Raw genomic sequence first — 19,907 nt, forward strand, 5'->3', positions numbered from 1 at the left:
TGAGGAGAAGCAACATTCAACACATACTGAAGCAACACTTTCAGTGATAACTGACAGCATTAAAAACACATTGTCAAGCCTCTCATACCCCCCAAAGTAACCTAACGCTAACTATGAAAAAGACTACTTCTGTTTTAACAATAAGATGAAGCTTTAGACAAATTCTTTTAGAGACTTCTCTGGTAACAGTGCAGGAGAAAAAATATCCTCAGTCTGAGAAAGCCGTAGTAGTGAGACTTACCTATATATACACACATACACATACCCATTCTGATCTTTGATAAAACTTCGTTTCTCATTTTGAGTGATGGGATTATTAGCTATGCCAACAGAGAAGGACATAAATCAGCAAGCTGATGAGCAGTATTAAACTAGCATAAAAAAGATTCCAGGCTTGAGATGTGGGATTTGGAATACCCACGTCATATCTTTTATTGAAATTGCTAAATACTTTATATTACACTATTTTGATTCAAAATGGAGTTTTTATAAAAAGAAACCATTGTTGAAACTGAATAAGCCTGCCAAAATAAACAATGAAGAGTTTCAAAAAATTCTAAAAAACACAATTGTAGAATTTTTTGAAGCCTTAATATTGCCCATAAATTAAACAAACACCTGGAGAAGAGCAAAACTGCTAGAGGAAATCTGACTTCCATTCATTGCCAGCAACACTGCAAATCAATGACCACGGCCACAAACGCTGTGTAAGAGTCTGAACTTAGGCTTTCAGAAACAATAGCCCAATATTTTTTTCCTAATGAATGACAGAGAGGCATTGTACAGACTGGGGGACTGGGGCTCCTCTAGTTGTTGAGGTTTTCTTTCATGATGACAAACTGGGCTGTATCAGGTTGTATTCTAGGAATTCTGCTTCTATGGCCCTGAACACTGATTCTCTGTAGTCACTCTAATCCAGTCATAATCTAGAGGAAAAGAAGTCTTTGGATGCTTATCAGCTGCTTAGGCAAATACTGATGAAGTCAGTTGTATGACCAGTACCAAGAAACATCATGCAAAGAACAGCAATCATCTCAGGCTAAAGCTATACAGAATTGTACCTTTCAGTCACTACCTTTGAACCAATGATCTGTTTAAATTAGAATGTATATTCAAATTTACAGGATAAATTAGACCAGTTCTAAAATTTACATCAAATTATCCCAACACAGAAAAGTTATATTTTTCCTCATCTTACAATGGATGAACCCATTGAAGGGTGAACCCATAGAATAATACCCTGCCGGCAGGAAGAACACGTTGCTATAAGCAAACCTGAGTAGTGAGGACCAATAAATACAAGGAGTTAAAATGCTAGTAGTCATCTAGATAATTTGAATCTCAGGAGCCAGGGGCCTAATTCAGCTTTAATCTTGACCTTTGAAAGGTTTCTTTTTTTAAAGAAGTATTTCATATCTATGCTGAGGCTTAAAAAAGTTGTCCTGGCTAGAGAGAGTCAACATAACTCAGCCTACCGGATGCTACAAATCCAGTCATTACTGAACAGATCATTGTAAACAACAACCAAGACATCTTTCTCTCCTTCCCTTTTCAATGGTTTCTTGTTAAAGGCAAAATTCAGAAAAATCTTTCAGTCTGAAGTCCTCATATTTGGTTGAAACTGTTTGTCCCATTTATATATAATCTCTCCATATATATATTTGATTAGGCACAAGAGGGATTATTAAACATTCAACAAGTCCTCATCACTATCATCATGAAATGATACTGAATTTGTAGAGTTCTGTGCCTGCTGTTGGCCAAGCTTGGCTTTTGCTTTCCTCTCCTTTCCCCCGTTCAGCAAGTAAGCTTTGTCATCACTGGCAAAGCTTGGTGGCTTCTTTTGTGGGTGCTTGCTTTTGTCTAGTCCTCTTCCTGTCTGAATCTTTACATCTGGGATGGTTAACACTTCATCCTCACTGTCCAGGTCATCCACATGGAGAGATGTAAAAGCATCAGATGTAACAGACTTGGTAGTAACGTGACCGTTCTCCTGCACTCCTTTTACTGTTCTTTGATTTGGTGCTGCAATTTCCTCCATAAGCCACTCTGTTTCATTCTCATTAGCTTCTTCTTCACTGTTTATCTGAAAGAAAAAAAAAAATGCAAGACTTAGTGTGCAGAAACACGGAGCGGTATACTAATCTCCCCAGTTATGGAACCCACCCCACATAACCTTGAGTTTAGTTTAGGTATAACAGCATATTCTTGCACAGTATTATTATTGCTTTTCACCATATCTGAAATGTACCATCTCTTCCTGCAGATTGATACATTATTTGGCTATTTATGGACTGTTCATTTCCTCAATTCTTCCTTTCCCATCTCATCATATAAATGATATAAAAAGCTATGTGACTTTCCATAGTTTGTTTTCGTACTGAAGGAGCTAAGGATTAAAGATTTTTACTTATTAGAAAAGCTTCCCCTTAAAATTATTGACAAGATACAAAGCATTTGATTATGCCACTGATTACCTTTGTGTATTTATAGGAAACACCCGATGTTCTTCTGCAGCAGTTTGTTATCTTGTTTACCACAGTTTCCCTTAAAAAAAAGAATATTGTATTAGGAAGGAATGTGTTCCCCTCATCAGCTTTCACCTCTCTCCAGGTGATTCCTATCATCAACAAATCATTTTACCAAGCAAGCTGCAAGCTATCTCGTTGTGACATTTGGCTCTAAGCCACTGTGATTAGTACTATTCAGTTCATGATGCTGCACATCTTCCCTTCTACCACAGCGTCAAGGTGACTAAAACGTCTGTGGCCTTTATTCTTAAAGAAGGAAATAAATGAGAAAAAAAGTCTGTAAAGCAGAGAAACAGCATGATTTGCATCAAATACTGACAATATATTCACATTGTTTTAACCTCCCTTATTAGTAGTTGCCCACAACAGAGACTAGCTCAAATTATCTTTGTAGTCCATACCTCTTCATATTGACCTTCAGACAATAATAGTTTAAAAAATAGCTGTTTGACAGCTGATGATGCCAACTGAGAAAACAGAACTTCAGTCTCTGGAAACCAAACCCTATAAAAGACTTTCAAAGCTTCCCAATCACTTACCTCCTCTCTTTTTTGTAGAACAGCAAGATTATTAGGCATGCAGTGAGAACAACCAGGAGGACACTCAGCACAGCACCAACTGCCTGACTTCTCCTTGAAAGGCCCTTATATACTTGGGCTTCCTGATCAGATTGGCCCTCATGGATTCCTGGAGCAATGGTTGATCTAATAATATAAATATGGAAGAAAAAGACTAAGATCTACTGATCTTATATCAGACAGAATTAGAAACATATTCAAATTTAAAACATCATACCATCCTGTCAAAACTTAAAACTCTTCTAAAATCTGTTTATGAGTATGAAAAAAAGGTATGTACTGTGTTTACATTCTGGTATGCTTTGAAACAGCACATAAAACTGAGATTACAGTTGAGACTTAAGTATGATTAAACACTTTAAAACTTAGAAGGAGCTACTCACTCCTCACAAAGCTGCTGTTTTGGAATCAAAGCTGTACCTGAGCAAGCTACATAAGCTACAGCAATTATTTCTCTTTCACCTGACAGAGGCAATACATGGACCAGTCTTCACTGATAATCCCTTGCTTAAACCAGAATGAACAATTTCCGCGTTTTTAAGACAGCAACCAGAAAGTGAACAGTCCTAGAATTATTTCATTACTTGCAGCAAAGCTGCCCACAGTGTCAAGAACACAGGTAACCACTGAGACGCATTGTTTGGCTTTTAAACTACTGCCAGACATCACTTCATTACTCCCTTTTTTCTACAGATCCAAAAAGGATCAGTTCCATTGGAGAAGTGCCTCATTTTCTAAGACCTGCAATGATTTTCAGTCTGGCCTAAAGAACAGGCAGATAGAGGGGAAAGCCAGTTTTTTTGCCCTGGCTTTGAATTTTTGCAGAGGAAAAAGGCAAGGAAGAAAAAACTCACTTAAATGCTCGTTACTCCTCTCAGTAGGTTAGAACAGCATCTCAGCTACAGTACTTTTTGCTTACTGGGAAGAAGAGTATTCAATTCCACTGTACCTCTTCGTTATTTTCAGTGCAAATAGGAAAGTTTGTTTTGTTTTTAAAAGCTTTCACTCCTGCCAACTGCTGTGTTGAGACCAAAAAACCCCTTAGCTTAGAAGTGCTACATTCAGAAAAAAGTTAACTACTCACATTAGTGGACACACAGCAGATGTATACCATGTAAATAAATACTGACAGTCTGCTGTCTCATGAAGAAATTCAGGGATGCCTTCCTTTACATGAGGATTGCAGTGGAATAAAATTGACGAAGAGACAAACTTTGATTTATCTTTACCACATCTGGAGTCTGATGAAAATATGACATCCAAGTCATCATCTACAAGAAGAAAACATTACAGTTCAGTGCTTCCTTAAAAACAGTATTAAGGCCATACCCTGAAGAGTTGTGTCTATATTCTCACTATCTCCATAGCGAACAATTTTTTCTTAGTATCAAAATTACTTTTTTAAATAAATCCTGGAAGACAGACTTAAGACAACTTCACAGAAGTCGTTTAGCTTATATATCATGAAACATGAATCATTTTTCAATGAATTAATTCAAGCAGAGGATCAAACAATTCCAGATAACAAGCAAGTACTTACCTTCAACATAATATTTAGCTTTTTTGGCCCATCCAATTTTCCGAAAGCGGCGTTCACTAGTTTTAACCTGGCAGATGTTTGCTTCAGAGCACTCTGGGAAACTCGAGTTTGTGATACCAGAAAGTTGTATTTCATATACATATTGATCTCCGTTTGTTCTTATGTCACCAGAAGCCATGTACAACCTGAGGAGGCAGAGGGCAGGTGTATGCCAAGTCTAAACATGCAAATTTTGGTAATTCCCAACTCAACACACTAGCAGTAGTGGTAACTGCTACCACTAGTTCAATACAGATTAGCAATAGATTCAGCAACCAGAAGAGATGCAGGACTGAGGTTTCTTCTGAGTATTACCACTGACTATTATACTTAGCAGTAAGCCTTTTGGGAATGAACCAAAAGCAAACTTTTCTAGTCATACTGTCCTCAATGGGTACATGAACAATTAAACTGAATACAAAAGTATTGTTCAGCAGCTCTCACACAAACTACCTTACTGACCATATAATCCATACTGAGTACATTCTGTAGCTGTAATAAACAGCATGGCTTAGCTTTCATAAACTAACAACAAACCACCTTCTCCATAAGGAGAACTGGATCCACTATATGCACTACCCAACTGCCATTTACAATCATATCCCTTCATGCTGCTGGTGAGACTGAGAATGCTCTCAAACTCAGAGCTATTTCTTCTAAACACCTGCTCAAAGTCTGAGCTTTGTGAAATTCAACTTGACTTTAACCTCACATTACACCACATTTCTCATTTCATCCTGACTTCCTTTACTCCTTTTTCCAAGCAGGCTTGATTGTATTTGATAACATTACAAGCACAGAGGAATACTTTTGTTCAGTTGCACCGATCCTGCAGGCAGAGTTTATTCTTCCCATAACATTCATAGAAAGATTTCCTTCCACAATGATACAATTGACGTTAAACATAGTAGTTTATAAGAGTTTCTGAAGCAGAAAAAACGTGCAATGTGTTGTGCCATCAGTGTAACTGCTGGTCTTTCTTTCCCTGCCTTGTCAAATTTCAGTCAGACTTGACTATTCCTCCAGAGCTGTACTCCTTTAGGGTTTCTGAAGCAGGGGTTCCTGTTTCCATATAGATCTGCTGAGCAGGATGAAAGGCACTATATAAAGAATGAAGGAGCACTGTAGCTGAAAATTAAGATCTGACACTGACCTGATGACTATATATTATGGAAAAGAGAAATAACCCCCAAAAGCGTTCTAAGGTCAAGATGGTATACATGCAGGCATTAGATTTGTCTTAATTTCCCTAGAATATGCTCAAAGCTTTAAGCCCAGCTGTGTGGTGCAGTAGGAACCAGACTTTTAAGTCAGTTGTAGTACAAGGCTGACAAAACTCAGTGTAATCCCCATTTAACAGCTAGGAATGTTCAAGGCAAATCAGAATATCCACATCAAGCTTTCATTTCTTGCAGTAGAGTTCTACAGGACTGTATTTGTTTTGTTTTTTTTAAACTTACTTGTTATAGACATTCCCTAATGAGAAGTTTTTCCCAGTTGCAGGATTAATAACTGTTCCATTCACTACCTCCACCTCCTGTGGCTTCAAAGCACAAGCTGCACGTGTGTCCCAAATGATGTAGTAAGCACAGTTTTCCTCATCAATCCTGCCAAATAACAAACAGTTGATCATTCCAGGAAATAGTAACAAGCACTTACTATCTTAAGAGAAGACACAGCTATTGGCTCATAAATGAGAATCTCCTGCATAAGCATCATGCAGTCTGCAGTCATCTGACTGCACTTAACCTCCCTGCTTCAAAAGTTTTAAGTCACCCAATGACTTCTTGATACTTAAACACTTTAGCTAGCAAACATGCCAGCTTGCTCTAAGCAGGTTTAATGCTTTGCACATCTGGCCAGAACAAGAAATTAGTCAGATTTCGCTGCCTGGTTCTTTTCCTCACGTGGAGCCTCTTGTTCAGCTCCCTTACTCTGTAAGGAATATCCTGTCAACCAAAACCAGATAGCAAAAGTCCATCAAGCTTTCTTAGTACTTGCAACCATGCACATATTGTCTCAATTGAGACAATACCTAGTCAATAAAATCTATATTGATGTAATAGGAAAGCTTTGGTAAATAATGGAGCAAAAACTTTTTATTTTAAAATCAATTTAGCTAAATAATTGAGCTAAGTACTGTCTGCTAAATAGATTTGCAGTAAAGTTATGAGCAGCTGTACTACTACTAACAAAAGAGTATCTCAGCCTAATTCAGAAGTAGAATACCTAGATTTCTGCCTAAGCAGATATTAAGAATATAACTGCTTATGAAAGTAAACAGCCACAGAAACTTCAGAATATTTATGTCTTACAAATATAGACTAAGATTACTGTAGGGGCTGTCCAACTGAACAGTCACAACCCCGAGACTCAGTTTATTAAAAAGTACAACAGACTAGAGCAGCCGGCAACATGTTGATTTGTTACTCACCTCTGCAGCATAGGCATGCCAACTGTTTTTGCACACCTCAGTTCTATAATTGTCATTATTTTCTTGTTCTTCCTACATTCCTGTCCACCAGAATAACTAATATACACTGTATCACCTAGAAGAGAAATAGCAACACTCAAGGTTTTTGTAAGCAGCTGTCAAATTCCCTTTGTGCATTCCCCATGCTTCATTACTTTACATCATGTTCTAGGTCCCCCCGACCCCAAAGATCATATATCAATTACAGCACTTGTGTGACTTGAGGCTTCCACGCTGATGATTTAAAAATCACTCCTCAAACCCCTGTACTCGCAGTACCTTGGGTTCAGGTTGCCAGTATGAGTGTAACAGTTATACTTAAGATGCCCTTTTTGACATCTTGAAAATAAATATATAGGTCACTATGAAAGTAATGCCTCTTATTTATTTCCATGGAAACTACAATAGATGCAAGTTCTCAGCTACAAAACACTGTTTTTTCAATGTAGTCACCAGCACTAGCTATACATTTTCACCAGCAATAAACAGGAGTCTGCATGCCATACAAATCTGCACCTCTGTCACGTCACTAACATTCACCTGATATCACGAGCCAACATAATTAAATATAAGACATTACTTTCAGAATAGCCCTCATACTTGCCCCAACCCCGCATCCAGGCAGCTGTTGAAGATCTCAAAGGAGGGAGCACTCCACAGCCTCTTGGCAACTAGATGAGCCAGTGCTCACCACCATATCACAGGAAAGAAGAAAAAAAGGAATCCTGATATTCAGACAATTCCCCTATTATAGCTTTCATGACACTGTTTTACACTTTTTTCACACCTTAAATGCCTCTTTGTTTTGCGTGGCAGAATCTTCTGTTGTTTTAAAACAGAAATAAATAGAAGACTTACTGACAAAAACGTTTTGAAGATGAGTAGAACCCTGTATTTAAGAATCTTTATGCCTAGATTCTATGATATTGCTACCTCATAGCTCTCTACAGAAATAGGAACATAGCACTCTACAGTAACCGTACCTGTCACATTCAGCTTCTGTGTATGAACAAGTCCAAGAACTTCAACATCTCCATTGTTGCTTTTCCTACAAATACTGGCCCTTTCAGGACAGCCAGTGGGTCCTTCATATACCCTCTGACAGAGATTCAAGTAGTACCTAAACAAAGAACATGACAGACAAACTTTAAAGTTACTTTCAGCTAAACTGACAAAATGAAACATGAACTTCATAGATTCCTTACAGGAAGCTAGCTATATTAAAAGATCAAATACTCAAAGTAGCTAAGGAATTGACCATATGCTAACAAATAGATTATTCCCATCATTTTCAAGTACACAATTCTGTACTAGTATACTAGTTAGTTTTGACCTAGATCAAAACTAGAAGTTGAAATTGAGTAAAGAAATATCTGATCTTTTAATCTACAAAGCTTATAGTGTTATCAATTTAAATCTCTTCCTTTAGAACTATACCATTTAAGATTTATTGTAAGAAAAAAAAATTTAGAAGCAAGACAGTAAATGAAACAGTTTTTCAACCCCACAGTTTACTATACTTTCAGAATTAGATGCTCTTATTCTTGCAGATTCATTTCTATTTGCTAACTGGAAAGGTTGACTGACATTTACATTTTCTTAAGTTGATACTGGCAAGATCTTTCTACCCTGCCTTTACAATTGAGAACAAGCCCTTCTTGAACTTTAAACAAAATATTACATGCTTGACTCTAGAGAGAACAACTGAATCAGTAAGGCTTTTTCAACATAAATAAGAATCCAAAAAATTGCATTTAAGCTACATTATCTCCTTTAAGCAGAAAGCCTTTAAGAAAACTTTTAGTTTAGATTTACTTCTCCTTTAAAGAGGAGTACAGAAGTACTGTGTCACATTATAACTTCAGCTGTGTTGATCAGTAAGCTACTGCCCAAGAGTCGCTTGCTACTCACGAATTTCCATTGTGATAAAAGACCCATGAGCCCGTCAAGGAAGAGAGCATTCTCAAGTCATAAGTTCTGTGTTTCTGGACAAACTTGCACTCCATCTTCTTTGGAGGACAAACAGCCTGTGTCCTCCATTCAAATGTCACAGCACAGCCAAGTATGTCACTCAGAAGGTGTGGACTCCCACTGCCAGCATTTTCATCACATACAAAAATAATAGTAGATGCCCTTCTTGCAGTTGCTATAAGAGGGGAAATTGGAAATCAGAGTACCTTGCAAGAGGCTTCCATACACATATGGATTTTAAAGTCTGATACCTCACAATAGTTCAGATATAGTTTCAGATGAAGCACAAATGCTTTACCTTGCAATTTTCCTCCCTAGGTTACATTTTCATGCTTTTTAGAAAGTTATGTAGCTCTTCCCTCAAAAATGACTGATCTCTGTCAAAGCAACCACCACTTAATGACTCAAAGTCACACATTCTGAAGGCATTAATGTTTTTCACTCATTTGAATAAAATAGGTTTATTCCATAGATTGTCTTGCACATTCCCATCAATTCTCTTATTTGCATTACAGAGGTCTGCTGCCCTCCCACAATTAACTCAGATCATTATAGGTGAGATATAAGAAGTTCTTACCATTCACACAGTATCCCCACTTTCCATCTCCCTGATAGTCCTTAGCTGTAGCACACCATGGCCTATTCTTTTCTTCTGTAATACATTTATCATAGCTCTTCCCTTTGTACTTGAAGGGAAACACACAAAGCTCTCCCTTTTCTGTCACTGAGAAAGAAAGGTAAGTTCTCTTAACAACATACAGAACAGCATGCACATCCAGATCCAAGACAATATCTAAAGCCTGTGCTTCAATACTATCCAAGAAGAATCACAAGCAAACAGTAAGCACTAAAACACTGAGTCTAATTCCAGCTAAAATACAGTATGCAGTTAGCCCAGATCACCCCTACAAAACTGTTGCACATTTTCCTAGGAGATAAATGTTGATGTTGCAGTTCAGTATGGTGCATACTACTGAACAAAACTAACTTCCTACTAAGGCATGAAAAAAAAAAAATCTATGTTGCTTCCCTCCTTTTTGCAGTGAAACTTAGATTTAAGGGTAAGAAGAATGACAAGACTTTACATAATGAGACCATCCATTGCAATCTCACCTGGAGGACACCGATCACCTCCTGTATACTGCAAGATGACTGTTTCATCTTGGTGGCTATAGTCCATTTTCATTTCCTTTATGCTTCCAAATGAGGACACACCACTTCCGGATGTCATACACACTGCCCCATCTTTGCATTTTCCCTGGGACACATCTGCTGCTGCCTTACTGCATACACTAACGTGGTATCTGCTGGATCCAGAAAGTACCTGTGGGGACACACCCAGAAGCATCACAAACAAGGCTGCCTCTTGGAGTCTGAAGTCAGTACACATGAAGAACCACCAAAGTACTTGGAGACTCGTACAGTAATTGCATAAACGCAGATAACTGATTTTGTAAGTCCAACCTTCATTAATGTAGCAAAGCTTCAGATAAAAGAACATCCATAGGGACAATGAAACAGCATATTCAGCAGGCCTGTCATCATATTCAAAGCCAAATTAGGACTCTGTTCAGTGAAAAGTTCTACTTCCTTTACATATTAGTAGATTCCTGAGCTTCTCTCAAAATCATTAAGAGCCAATGCTCTAAACACTACTCCCTCTGCCAAAGGGCAAATAACTTCAAATGCTGACCACAGCTGCAGCACACATTTCAGTCTCTTCTCACACCCCAGGAATTCTAAAAACAAAAAACAAAACAAACAAACAAACCAAACCAAAAAAAACACTAAGAAAGCATTACCTCAAATGATCTTCCAGAAAGGCTGGTCAAGTTAAAAGTATAGTGTAACTGTTCATCACTCACAGAACAGCCCAAAGTTTTCACTCGATCGGGGCACACAACTGGTGTTTCCCACTCAAACACAAAACTGCAGTCAAGTTTTCTTATCATCTTTGGCTTACCCTGTTGCCGAAGAGCACAGCAAGAGATAAGATTAGGATTAATGTTGGAAAATTTTCATTATTTCTACATTATTCTTATCCCTCCTGAAATACTTTTTTGGATAACTGAGGTTAGATATTCCTGACTGTAGGACAAATTCCATATCTTAATACTACAACTACTACTACAAAAGAAGAGTTGAACTTTTAAACTACCTCTAGAAAACAAACTAGCAATTGAAGTAAGCTAGCTGTCTTTTTAATTAGGATCAAGATTTTTATGTTCAGCTTAGCTGCACACAGGAACAAAGCATAAAGGAACTGTGTTACTTCACAGTAGAGAACATCTAGTTCACAAAGTTAAGATACGGACACAGAAGGCTCTTTATTTTGTTATCTGATTTTAAATAAAAGTAAGCATGGCCTGCGTTACACTCAAAGCTGCCTTGTTTCAGCTCATCTTCTGTCTTGATGAAAAATGGTCCTACTGAGCACTTTCAACAAGTTCTCATTTGTCAATATACTCAAATGCTTCTCCACCGTTTTTCTTAAATTTTCTCAAAAGTCAAGAAGTGTCAGATTCACAGTGTCATGTGGCTTCAAAGTGTTTGGTGTCAACAGAAAACAGTTATTAGTATCTGAATGCAAATTTTGAGAGCTGTGTATGTTCAGGAATTACATCACAGGTGAAAAATTTCATAGTAACAGCTTAGTAAACAACTACACTAGTTCTTGTATTAGCTCATGTGCTGTTTTTTTGTTTGTTTTTACTTCAGGTGTAACAGAACATTAAGTTTAATGCCAGCAGTAAATTATCACTATGTCACTTCAGTGGAATGTAATCCTTAAAACCATCAGTACTTGATACTTTCAAGCCTAAAGTTCATGCATTATGAAATTTTGCTTAGTTAAGAATACAAATATTCCTTGCTTGAGTACACGAAACAAGTCCATCCTTATATGCTAGAGAAAAAAAAAGCTTTAGTCTTAAGCAATACTAATGCTGGTTACTATTCAGTTCCCACTGAAATCCATTATCAACATCAGTTTAACAAATCTTACCAGACTAGTTCCTTGGCTGCAGTGAAATACAATAAGAGAAGTATAGTTCAATTTGTTGTTTATCTGACAGGGAGTAGTGCTGTTGTAAGTGATGTAAACTTCATTTACTGCCTCATTTAACTTGGGAGGTTGAGTAACACGACCAATATCCTGCACAAGCAAAAAAATGCATATTAGGAGACATAAGACATACCTAGATTTCACAGCAATATAGAGATTCAGATCGATTCAGAGATTGTTTGGTTGACAAAGGAGCACCACTACTACACACTTTTAAAAAGTGTGTACTGTACTTGAAGAATAGATATTATATTTCAATCATATCAAAACAGAAGCTGTGCAGCTAAAGACTCTTTAACGCCCTTTGATTGATCTTGATGAAAGCCAGGGAGTTTTTGCATATTAAAGCATTTTTTTTTTAATATCATTGTACCAATATCAACAATTGAAAGTTATGTTGTTAATACAACGCACTAAGTTCCCTAGATCAGAATGGTTGTTCATGGAAAACCATCTCAACTTTTTACCTGCATTTTCTAAAGCTTTCAAATAAGACCTCAAAACATAAGAGCTTCCAACATCTCTCAAGTTAACAGATGTTTCTCAATATTCTGTCACTACCTCGTTATTCATCTAACTGTCAGCTACTTAAAAATTCTGAATACATCTGGGAGCATGCTAGGACGCACCCTGCTTTGTATTGCAAACATGCTATAATGGAATCAAATGCACAATTTCTGCACCATAGAATAAGCAGGCATTTTGCTTTCCAGGCTCAGTACGTGGCATGCAGCAATACACAAGATTGCAAACATTTTTTTCCACATCCATCAAGGCATGGAAACTCTCAACATCCAAAAAGTCACTTAGGTTCAGGATAGGGAATTACCACTTCATAGGGAAAAGCAATGAAAAATAGTCTTGAGATTTTAATTTTGTAGTCCTTTTTTATCCCCTCATCAATCCACTAGGTTCAAAATCAGTATCTGTGATTAGAGACCTGTTTTAAACTAGCAGGAAAATGCAAATTCCCACAATCCCAGACATAATACTTACTATTGGCAATTCATTAACAGGAACCATACAAACAGCTGCTCCAGGTGGGCAATTAACATCTTTGATAGGATTGAGAGGCTCACAAATGTTGATATAGAAGTCCGGAGAAACATCTGATGCATCTCCATCCACAAATGCCTCATAATAACCAGTGCGATGGATCAGAGGAGACAGGTCAATAACAGAACTGCCATTCAAAACTGAGCAGCTCACCTATGAGAAAGCATGTTTTAGTGCTTTTATTCTATTATTGTTTCCTTTGACTTATTAACAATCATCCTTTCCCTTCACAGAGAGAGAAGCAGAACTGCATTTAAAAACATCAAAGTTTCATTCAAGTAAAGCAGCATTTCTTAAGGCTCCTGTCTGGCTAAGCATCTACAAGTTACATATGGGGAAAAAAAAATAAAAATCAAGCTCTCAAACATAATTCTAGGATTCAGTCTATACCAGAGTAACATTGAGACTTAAAACTCTGCCATGCAGCCTCCCACACAAATAGTCACTATGGTCTTCACAAGAGCAATGGATCCTACGGCTCTAGTGATGTCGGGAAGATGGCAACAATTTCCAGTAAAAATGTTTGGTTACAACAACATGAAGTTACTGTACTGCAAATTGATGACTTGAGCACTGTTTCCTCAGAACCCATTTCAAGTGTTCTTTGAACCGCATAAGCTTACTGACACTTGAAATCTTGGAAGGCTATTTGTGTTTACATACTGGAAGTTTCATTATTTGTTCCATTTTTGTTTAGTTTTTGTAAAAGTGATCATCACTGCTACCTAGCCATTACTATTCTGAAACAAGTTAAAAGTTACTGTGGGTGCACTGTGAAGTGATCAGAAATCTGTAAGTGATAACTGAATAGAATTAACAGGCTAGAAAATAATGCTTTCAAATGCTGATTTGTATTGTATCATATGTTAAACATACTGGAGAAGAAACCAGAGTTCCATAAAGCAGAATTCCTGTACAAGACTGAAAGTGGGGATATTATCTGTCAGGGAAGGAAAAACTGAGAAAAGTCTTAACAGACCTAAAGCTATAGCAGAACTGAAATATCTGTGGAGGGGGAAAACTTGTCAGAGAACAATGGTCAACATTAAGTATTTAAGTAAGAAGAAAGATCAGAGATTCATAAAGGTAGCATTCAAGTGCTGTTAAGACATTTGTGTTCCCTGAGCTACATTGTGAATTTAAAACCTTTAACCTTCTACTCCTAAGGCTAGCTTTTACTCTGTGCAACTGTTAACAGTAACAATTTAAGTAGCTAAAATTCATTACAGTACAGCTATCTCAGACTATTGCCTGGAACACCCGTTCACCTGAAGTTGATCAAGTTATTTCACCTTGATAACACGAACAAAGGATTTGCTTTTGCAGTGTAACACAAAGTTTATCAGATAGTCCTTGCACTTGCAAACCTGATCAGACTTGCCTGGCCTTTCATCACTCACTTAGCATCTCTCTGCCTGGGACTTGTCTCACTTTCTATCTTCAACTCAGCCTAATCTCTCTTAACCTTTTCCCGATTCCTGGAGAATCTTAAGCATTCCTAAGAAGTTGCATATGGCTTTCATTTGAGCTGTACAGAAGAGCAAAGAGATTCCAGACTGAGGTTGATCTAAAAAGGTAAAATTTTAACTTAGCTCACCATATTCACAAGTTTGCCAAGTGCTGTTCATCCCTGCTGAACAAATTTATGAGTATTTGAGAATAAACCTGGGTTCCATACTAGATGAAGAAACCTTTCCCTCAACAAATTTAAAGCATATACTACCATTGTGCCTAAATCTCTCCCCTCCCCTCAGAAATTTAGTCACACAAGTATTTCACATAGAAGTAATCCTTACCTCTTCCTCACAAGCCAAGAAAGTATGCCAGGAGAAGTAACTAGTGCATGTCTGCTCATCAAAAGACAGAAAAACAGGCTGGCTGTCATCCCCAGAATCAGACTTGCATACAAAGCTAAAATAGCTTTTATGCTTCATTTTGAGGTCCGTAGGACAAGGATCACCATCTTCATAAACAAGCTTTAGTACTTGATCTTCATAAGTTAAAGTTTTACTTAGTTTTCCAGCATTCAATGTTTTTGGACCATCAGTGATGCAGACAGCTACAGTTTATAAGAAAAGAACAAAACAGATCAAGTCTTATGCAACTGGCTTTCCAAACAGTTTACCTTACTGATCAACAGGGAACTTAAGGTTCTAGCCTTATTTTAACTTCCACAGAAAATACTTTTTTCAAATTATCTGGACACATCATTAGCAGTGGTAATGAGAAGACGGTTGGATTAGATGATCTTATAAGTCGTTTCCAACCTGGTGATTCTATGATTCTATGACTCTATGAAATTTGAAGAAGAGACATTGCTTTACTACTCAGAACAGCTTTTTGGATCTCTTTCTAAGCCAGTCAGCCACGCAGCTCTCTTCAGTCCTTATGTTGCCAGTAAAACTTGCCATGCACATTTTACTGTAAGCTTGTATATGAATATTTCTTTCAGGTATGTCACAGTCCACTACTACAATAACAGTGGTGTGAGATGCTTACCAGCTCCATTAGCACATGAGCTTTTAGCTTCAGCACAAACATTCAACTCAATTTTTCTGTTGTGTGCATCAGTGATCGTATAGCCAGACTCTCGCTCCAGTGATGTCAAATCAAAGAGGTGGCCTACAGACAAAACAAGGTATAGTTTAATCTTTTTGCAGATTTAAAGTAATGACATTAATATGTATTAAAAGTTTTCAGTAACTTCATTTGGTAGGAAGGTCAAACAGCACCTACTTGCTTGCTAACTTAGAAGGTTAGCAATTATGAGATCTTATCAAGAATTAGAATAAAGCTAGTTTCAGAACAGATGTATTGCAAGCTTTCTATAGATCTTTTCTAACAGCTATTTTAATACAAAATATTTCTACCCACCAACAGTAAGATTGTTGTCACTATCCAGATGTTTCACACTTTCCTCGTTTAATAAAATTCTTTGAGAGCAAACAGTTACACTGCTTCCAGCTGCTTCACGCACATACTTGGTTCTCAGGATCTCTTCTTACCTGTTGCAGGATTCGTTACCCGGCAGTCATTTTGCATGTTGCTTTTAAGAGGACACGCAGCAGCAGTGAACCATAAGAAGCTGTATTCACAATCTTCAATGGCCATTATAAGTTCTGGCTTTGATTCCTAAACACAAAACAGTGACAGACTACATCTCTGCAAAGTGATATTGTAAGGTTTCGTGTCACAGGGTTAGACCTGAAATCTCTAGCTGAGCTCAATTCAGACATCGCTCCTAGGATGTAACAGCCCATTTGGGACCAGCAAGTTAACTATTATAGTAGTTTGCCACAATGTAGCTGTATCACATGCACAGGATGGTACAATATCCTCATCAGTTTCACTGCAACTGATAATAAGTGAGCTAAAGGCAGCCTAACTTAACAGTGGAAAGTCCAAAAGCTGAGGATGAAACATTTCAAATAGGAGTAATTAATGGTTAGGCATAAAGATGAGCAACCAAGGCTTAAAAACTACAAACACTAACACTAGACATTGGCACTGCTCTAGGTGTTTGCCAAGATACAATACACTCACCCTCAAGATGCAAACATTTTAAAGGCATTCCAGATGATAAAAACTGCTAGCAGATTGTGCAAAAAAGACCTCTCTTAAGAGATGCTCATCATTTAAAATAGTCTGCTCATAAAGCTGTCTCACAAATAGCTGAAGAGTAGGGAACAGCTAAGAACTGCTTCACCATCCTCCCCACACACAGTGGCACAAATAACTCACAAAGTATAAAACCTAAAAGGAGAAGCCTACTTACAATTTTGCTTTCATCACACTTGAGGCGCAATATTGTTGTTTTCCTGCGAATTTTATCTGGACAAAGCTCCCCATTAATATATTTCAGAGTAGAAATACCATTTTCCCACCGGGGTCCTTCAGCCACTTCTCCAAGGCTTATACAATTGATACCTTCCACAAGGGAGGCAGCAGCATCAGGAGGACAGGAACCTACACAGATGAACAAAACCATGCGTTATTTTTCCAAAAGTTAAGGCCAGTTTGCCAGGAATAAAAATCCACTTTCAGTTACACCACAGCTGATCTACTTCCAAACCAGCACCCAGATTACACTCATTGTAGATTCCTCCCCTGCCTCCAACCCTAACCACCTCTATTTGTAGCTAGAAAACATTTCACTCTTACGTGCAGCACCATATGGCACTAAAGGCTTGCAGACATTAATATAGTATTTCTTTGTAGAAGTAGATATATCTGTTGCCTCCCAATTCTCTCTATGCCGTGTCAGAGACGAAAAGTCATAAAAATTTCCTTCATCATCCCTGTAAAACAGAAAATTTTAATTAAGAGGTATTAAAGTAGTTCCAGCAATTTTAGAGTTGTCATTCAAAAGAAACTTTATCTCACAAACTCTACAAAGATTGTTGTGATGGAAGAGTCTGCACCAGATTCGCTGGTCCCTACAAGCCTCAAATTCAGTACAGATATAAGTCACCCAATCTACTGCAAACTGCCCATGTACACACAGACCATATAATGTATGAGTCATTTTTAATTTCACTGGAGCACACACTATGCATGCCAAACAAACACACAGTTGACTGTCATTTTAGGGTAGAACCCAAGCACGATACCACAGACAACTGCTAGCCATATTTGAGTACATCACTAAATCTTTTTGAGCTAATACTTAGTTGAGAAGAAAACTGGCATTTTTCTTGGAGTTTTGTCTGATGAAGTTCTTAATAGGTATCACTGGCTTCCTTGTTCAAGTTTGCTATAACTGAATATCCACACTTAAAAAAAATCTAGTATATTCAGATTTCTAGCACCGATATCAACATAGCTAATAGTTCATTTTTATACTGAATTTATTCCTCAGGAAACACCCAAATGAAATATTTTTCTTTAGTGAAATATTAGTTTGAGAAAGTACAAATAACATGACAAGATTACTCAAAATATTGCTTTAGGATTGAATGTCACTTTAGCTACTAACAGATTAAGTAAAAAAAATACAGCAGCTACAGTAGTGGTATTGCATGAGATTGCAATAAGGCTATATACTCATTTCCACCGTCACACAGCCCAACTTTACTTTTGAGAAAACAGCTTACTTGTAGGAACACTCAGTAGATTTAACAGGCGGGCAGGCATATTGCGTGTGCCATTCAAACATATATGTACAATCTGGAGTTTCCTTCAAAAATACAGGCTGAAAGAACAAAATTCAAGAGGAATTTATTTTCTCTCATTTAAACATAGAAATTACCAAAAACATCTCAATCTTGCTTCAAGAAGGTGCAGCAACTTCTATTTACATACCATCTTAGAGACATACTATGCTTCTGATCTGAAAAATATGGCTCAAGAAGCTCAAAACACAGGTTTTTTTCCCCCCAAACCTGAATTTATCTATGTGCACAATACTGATTAAAGAGCAGCCACTAAAAGCTACTAGTTCCTCTATGAGGCAAGGAAAAGAACCAGAAGTAAACTTAGGCACCATTCTTTATGAACAGGGAAGTAAGCATAAGAATAGAAAGCGCTATTAAAAACATCAAGTTACCCAATTTTTTTTTTTTTGTCTGGCCATACACTTCCTGATTTTCTGTGGATTTTTCTCCTACCTTTTACTTCCAACAAACAGACTGCTCTGACATCTCCAAGAGCTTTGCTAGGAGCAGACATTTCTAAAGAACACCACGCTCTGATTTTCTTGAAGCATGAGGAAGGTTCCTTCCGTAAATAGCAAGTTCAGTTATTTATTAAAGCCTCAGAAGAGCTTCACATCTCCTGCCTAGTCTGTAAGTGAATAACCAGTTCTTGAAGAAAGCCAGTTCACATTCTTCATCTTACCCTCCTGCACATTATGAAGAGAGCAGTTCTGGAAGACAGTATATGCAGGAATTTAATGTTTTGCAACTAACCTCTGATGTAGTCTTGTCACAGTAGAATAATATGGCAGTTGATCGTTCATATATTTTATGACATTGCTCTCCGCTGGTGTAATTAATCATTATTAAACCATTTTTGAAAGTCAGTTTCTCTGTAAGCAAGCCTGGAAGTAAAGAGTTGAGAAAAGGAAGTTAAACAGCTAATTTAGTAAACACAGAACTGCAGTAACACATCTGGCAATGGAGTTACACAGGCAGCAGATAAACGCATAATAAAGTACTGATAGAAAGACCTAGACATTCCTCTAAAACACAACCTAGTTATTTCTTACATCCCAGTATAAGACGAATTAACTCAATCCTTTTTACATGGTAAGACAAGATTTCACACTATCTCTCTTTATATATAGATTTTACTTACAAATGAAGTAAAAGCAGTAGGGTATTTTTATCTTACAAAACACACAGAATGAACCAGCATATAACTGAGCCTACTATGTGATAAATTAATAGCTCTTACTATTCTTTCACTCTTCAAGTTCCTTTTAATCAAGTGCCATACCTGCTACTTTTCTGAAAGTGGTGTCCTTCTTCTTTACTTGACATGACGACACAGAATGAGCCTCTGATCTGCAGTGTTCTGTTATTTCTCCACAAACTCTGAAGTAGTAGTCATATTCATCTGTACTCACTTTTATGTCTTTATTGGAAAGTGGCTTGAGATTATAAACATGACCATATCTTGGATCTTTCACTTGGCAATCCTCTCCTTTAAAGGAAAG

General features: G+C 37.4%; 1 protein-coding gene across 1 annotated transcript in view; it reads right to left on the reverse strand.

Annotated features, from left to right (window-relative positions):
* Positions 1–394: 394 nt before the first annotated feature.
* The window catches only part of IGF2R (insulin like growth factor 2 receptor), a gene marked incomplete at its 5' end in the record, with an annotated part of 53,663 nt that continues 34,150 nt past the window's right edge, over positions 395–19,907 (reverse strand). Inside the window, 22 exons of the mRNA XM_019613523.2 lie at positions 395–2,086; positions 2,478–2,547; positions 3,071–3,235; positions 4,194–4,380; positions 4,650–4,834; positions 6,149–6,295; positions 7,123–7,237; positions 8,145–8,281; positions 9,073–9,307; positions 9,710–9,856; positions 10,246–10,456; positions 10,935–11,096; positions 12,137–12,286; positions 13,193–13,405; positions 15,049–15,311; positions 15,752–15,874; positions 16,258–16,384; positions 17,028–17,218; positions 17,414–17,550; positions 18,346–18,443; positions 19,159–19,289; positions 19,688–19,894. Of these exons, the coding sequence (XP_019469068.1) occupies positions 1,685–2,086; positions 2,478–2,547; positions 3,071–3,235; positions 4,194–4,380; positions 4,650–4,834; positions 6,149–6,295; positions 7,123–7,237; positions 8,145–8,281; positions 9,073–9,307; positions 9,710–9,856; positions 10,246–10,456; positions 10,935–11,096; positions 12,137–12,286; positions 13,193–13,405; positions 15,049–15,311; positions 15,752–15,874; positions 16,258–16,384; positions 17,028–17,218; positions 17,414–17,550; positions 18,346–18,443; positions 19,159–19,289; positions 19,688–19,894 (3,803 nt within the window). The remainder of the gene's footprint in view (positions 2,087–2,477; positions 2,548–3,070; positions 3,236–4,193; positions 4,381–4,649; positions 4,835–6,148; positions 6,296–7,122; positions 7,238–8,144; positions 8,282–9,072; positions 9,308–9,709; positions 9,857–10,245; positions 10,457–10,934; positions 11,097–12,136; positions 12,287–13,192; positions 13,406–15,048; positions 15,312–15,751; positions 15,875–16,257; positions 16,385–17,027; positions 17,219–17,413; positions 17,551–18,345; positions 18,444–19,158; positions 19,290–19,687; positions 19,895–19,907) is intronic.

The sequence above is a fragment of the Meleagris gallopavo genome, chromosome 2 (genome assembly GCF_000146605.3).
Source record: "Meleagris gallopavo isolate NT-WF06-2002-E0010 breed Aviagen turkey brand Nicholas breeding stock chromosome 2, Turkey_5.1, whole genome shotgun sequence".
Lineage (NCBI taxonomy): Eukaryota > Metazoa > Chordata > Aves > Galliformes > Phasianidae > Meleagris > Meleagris gallopavo.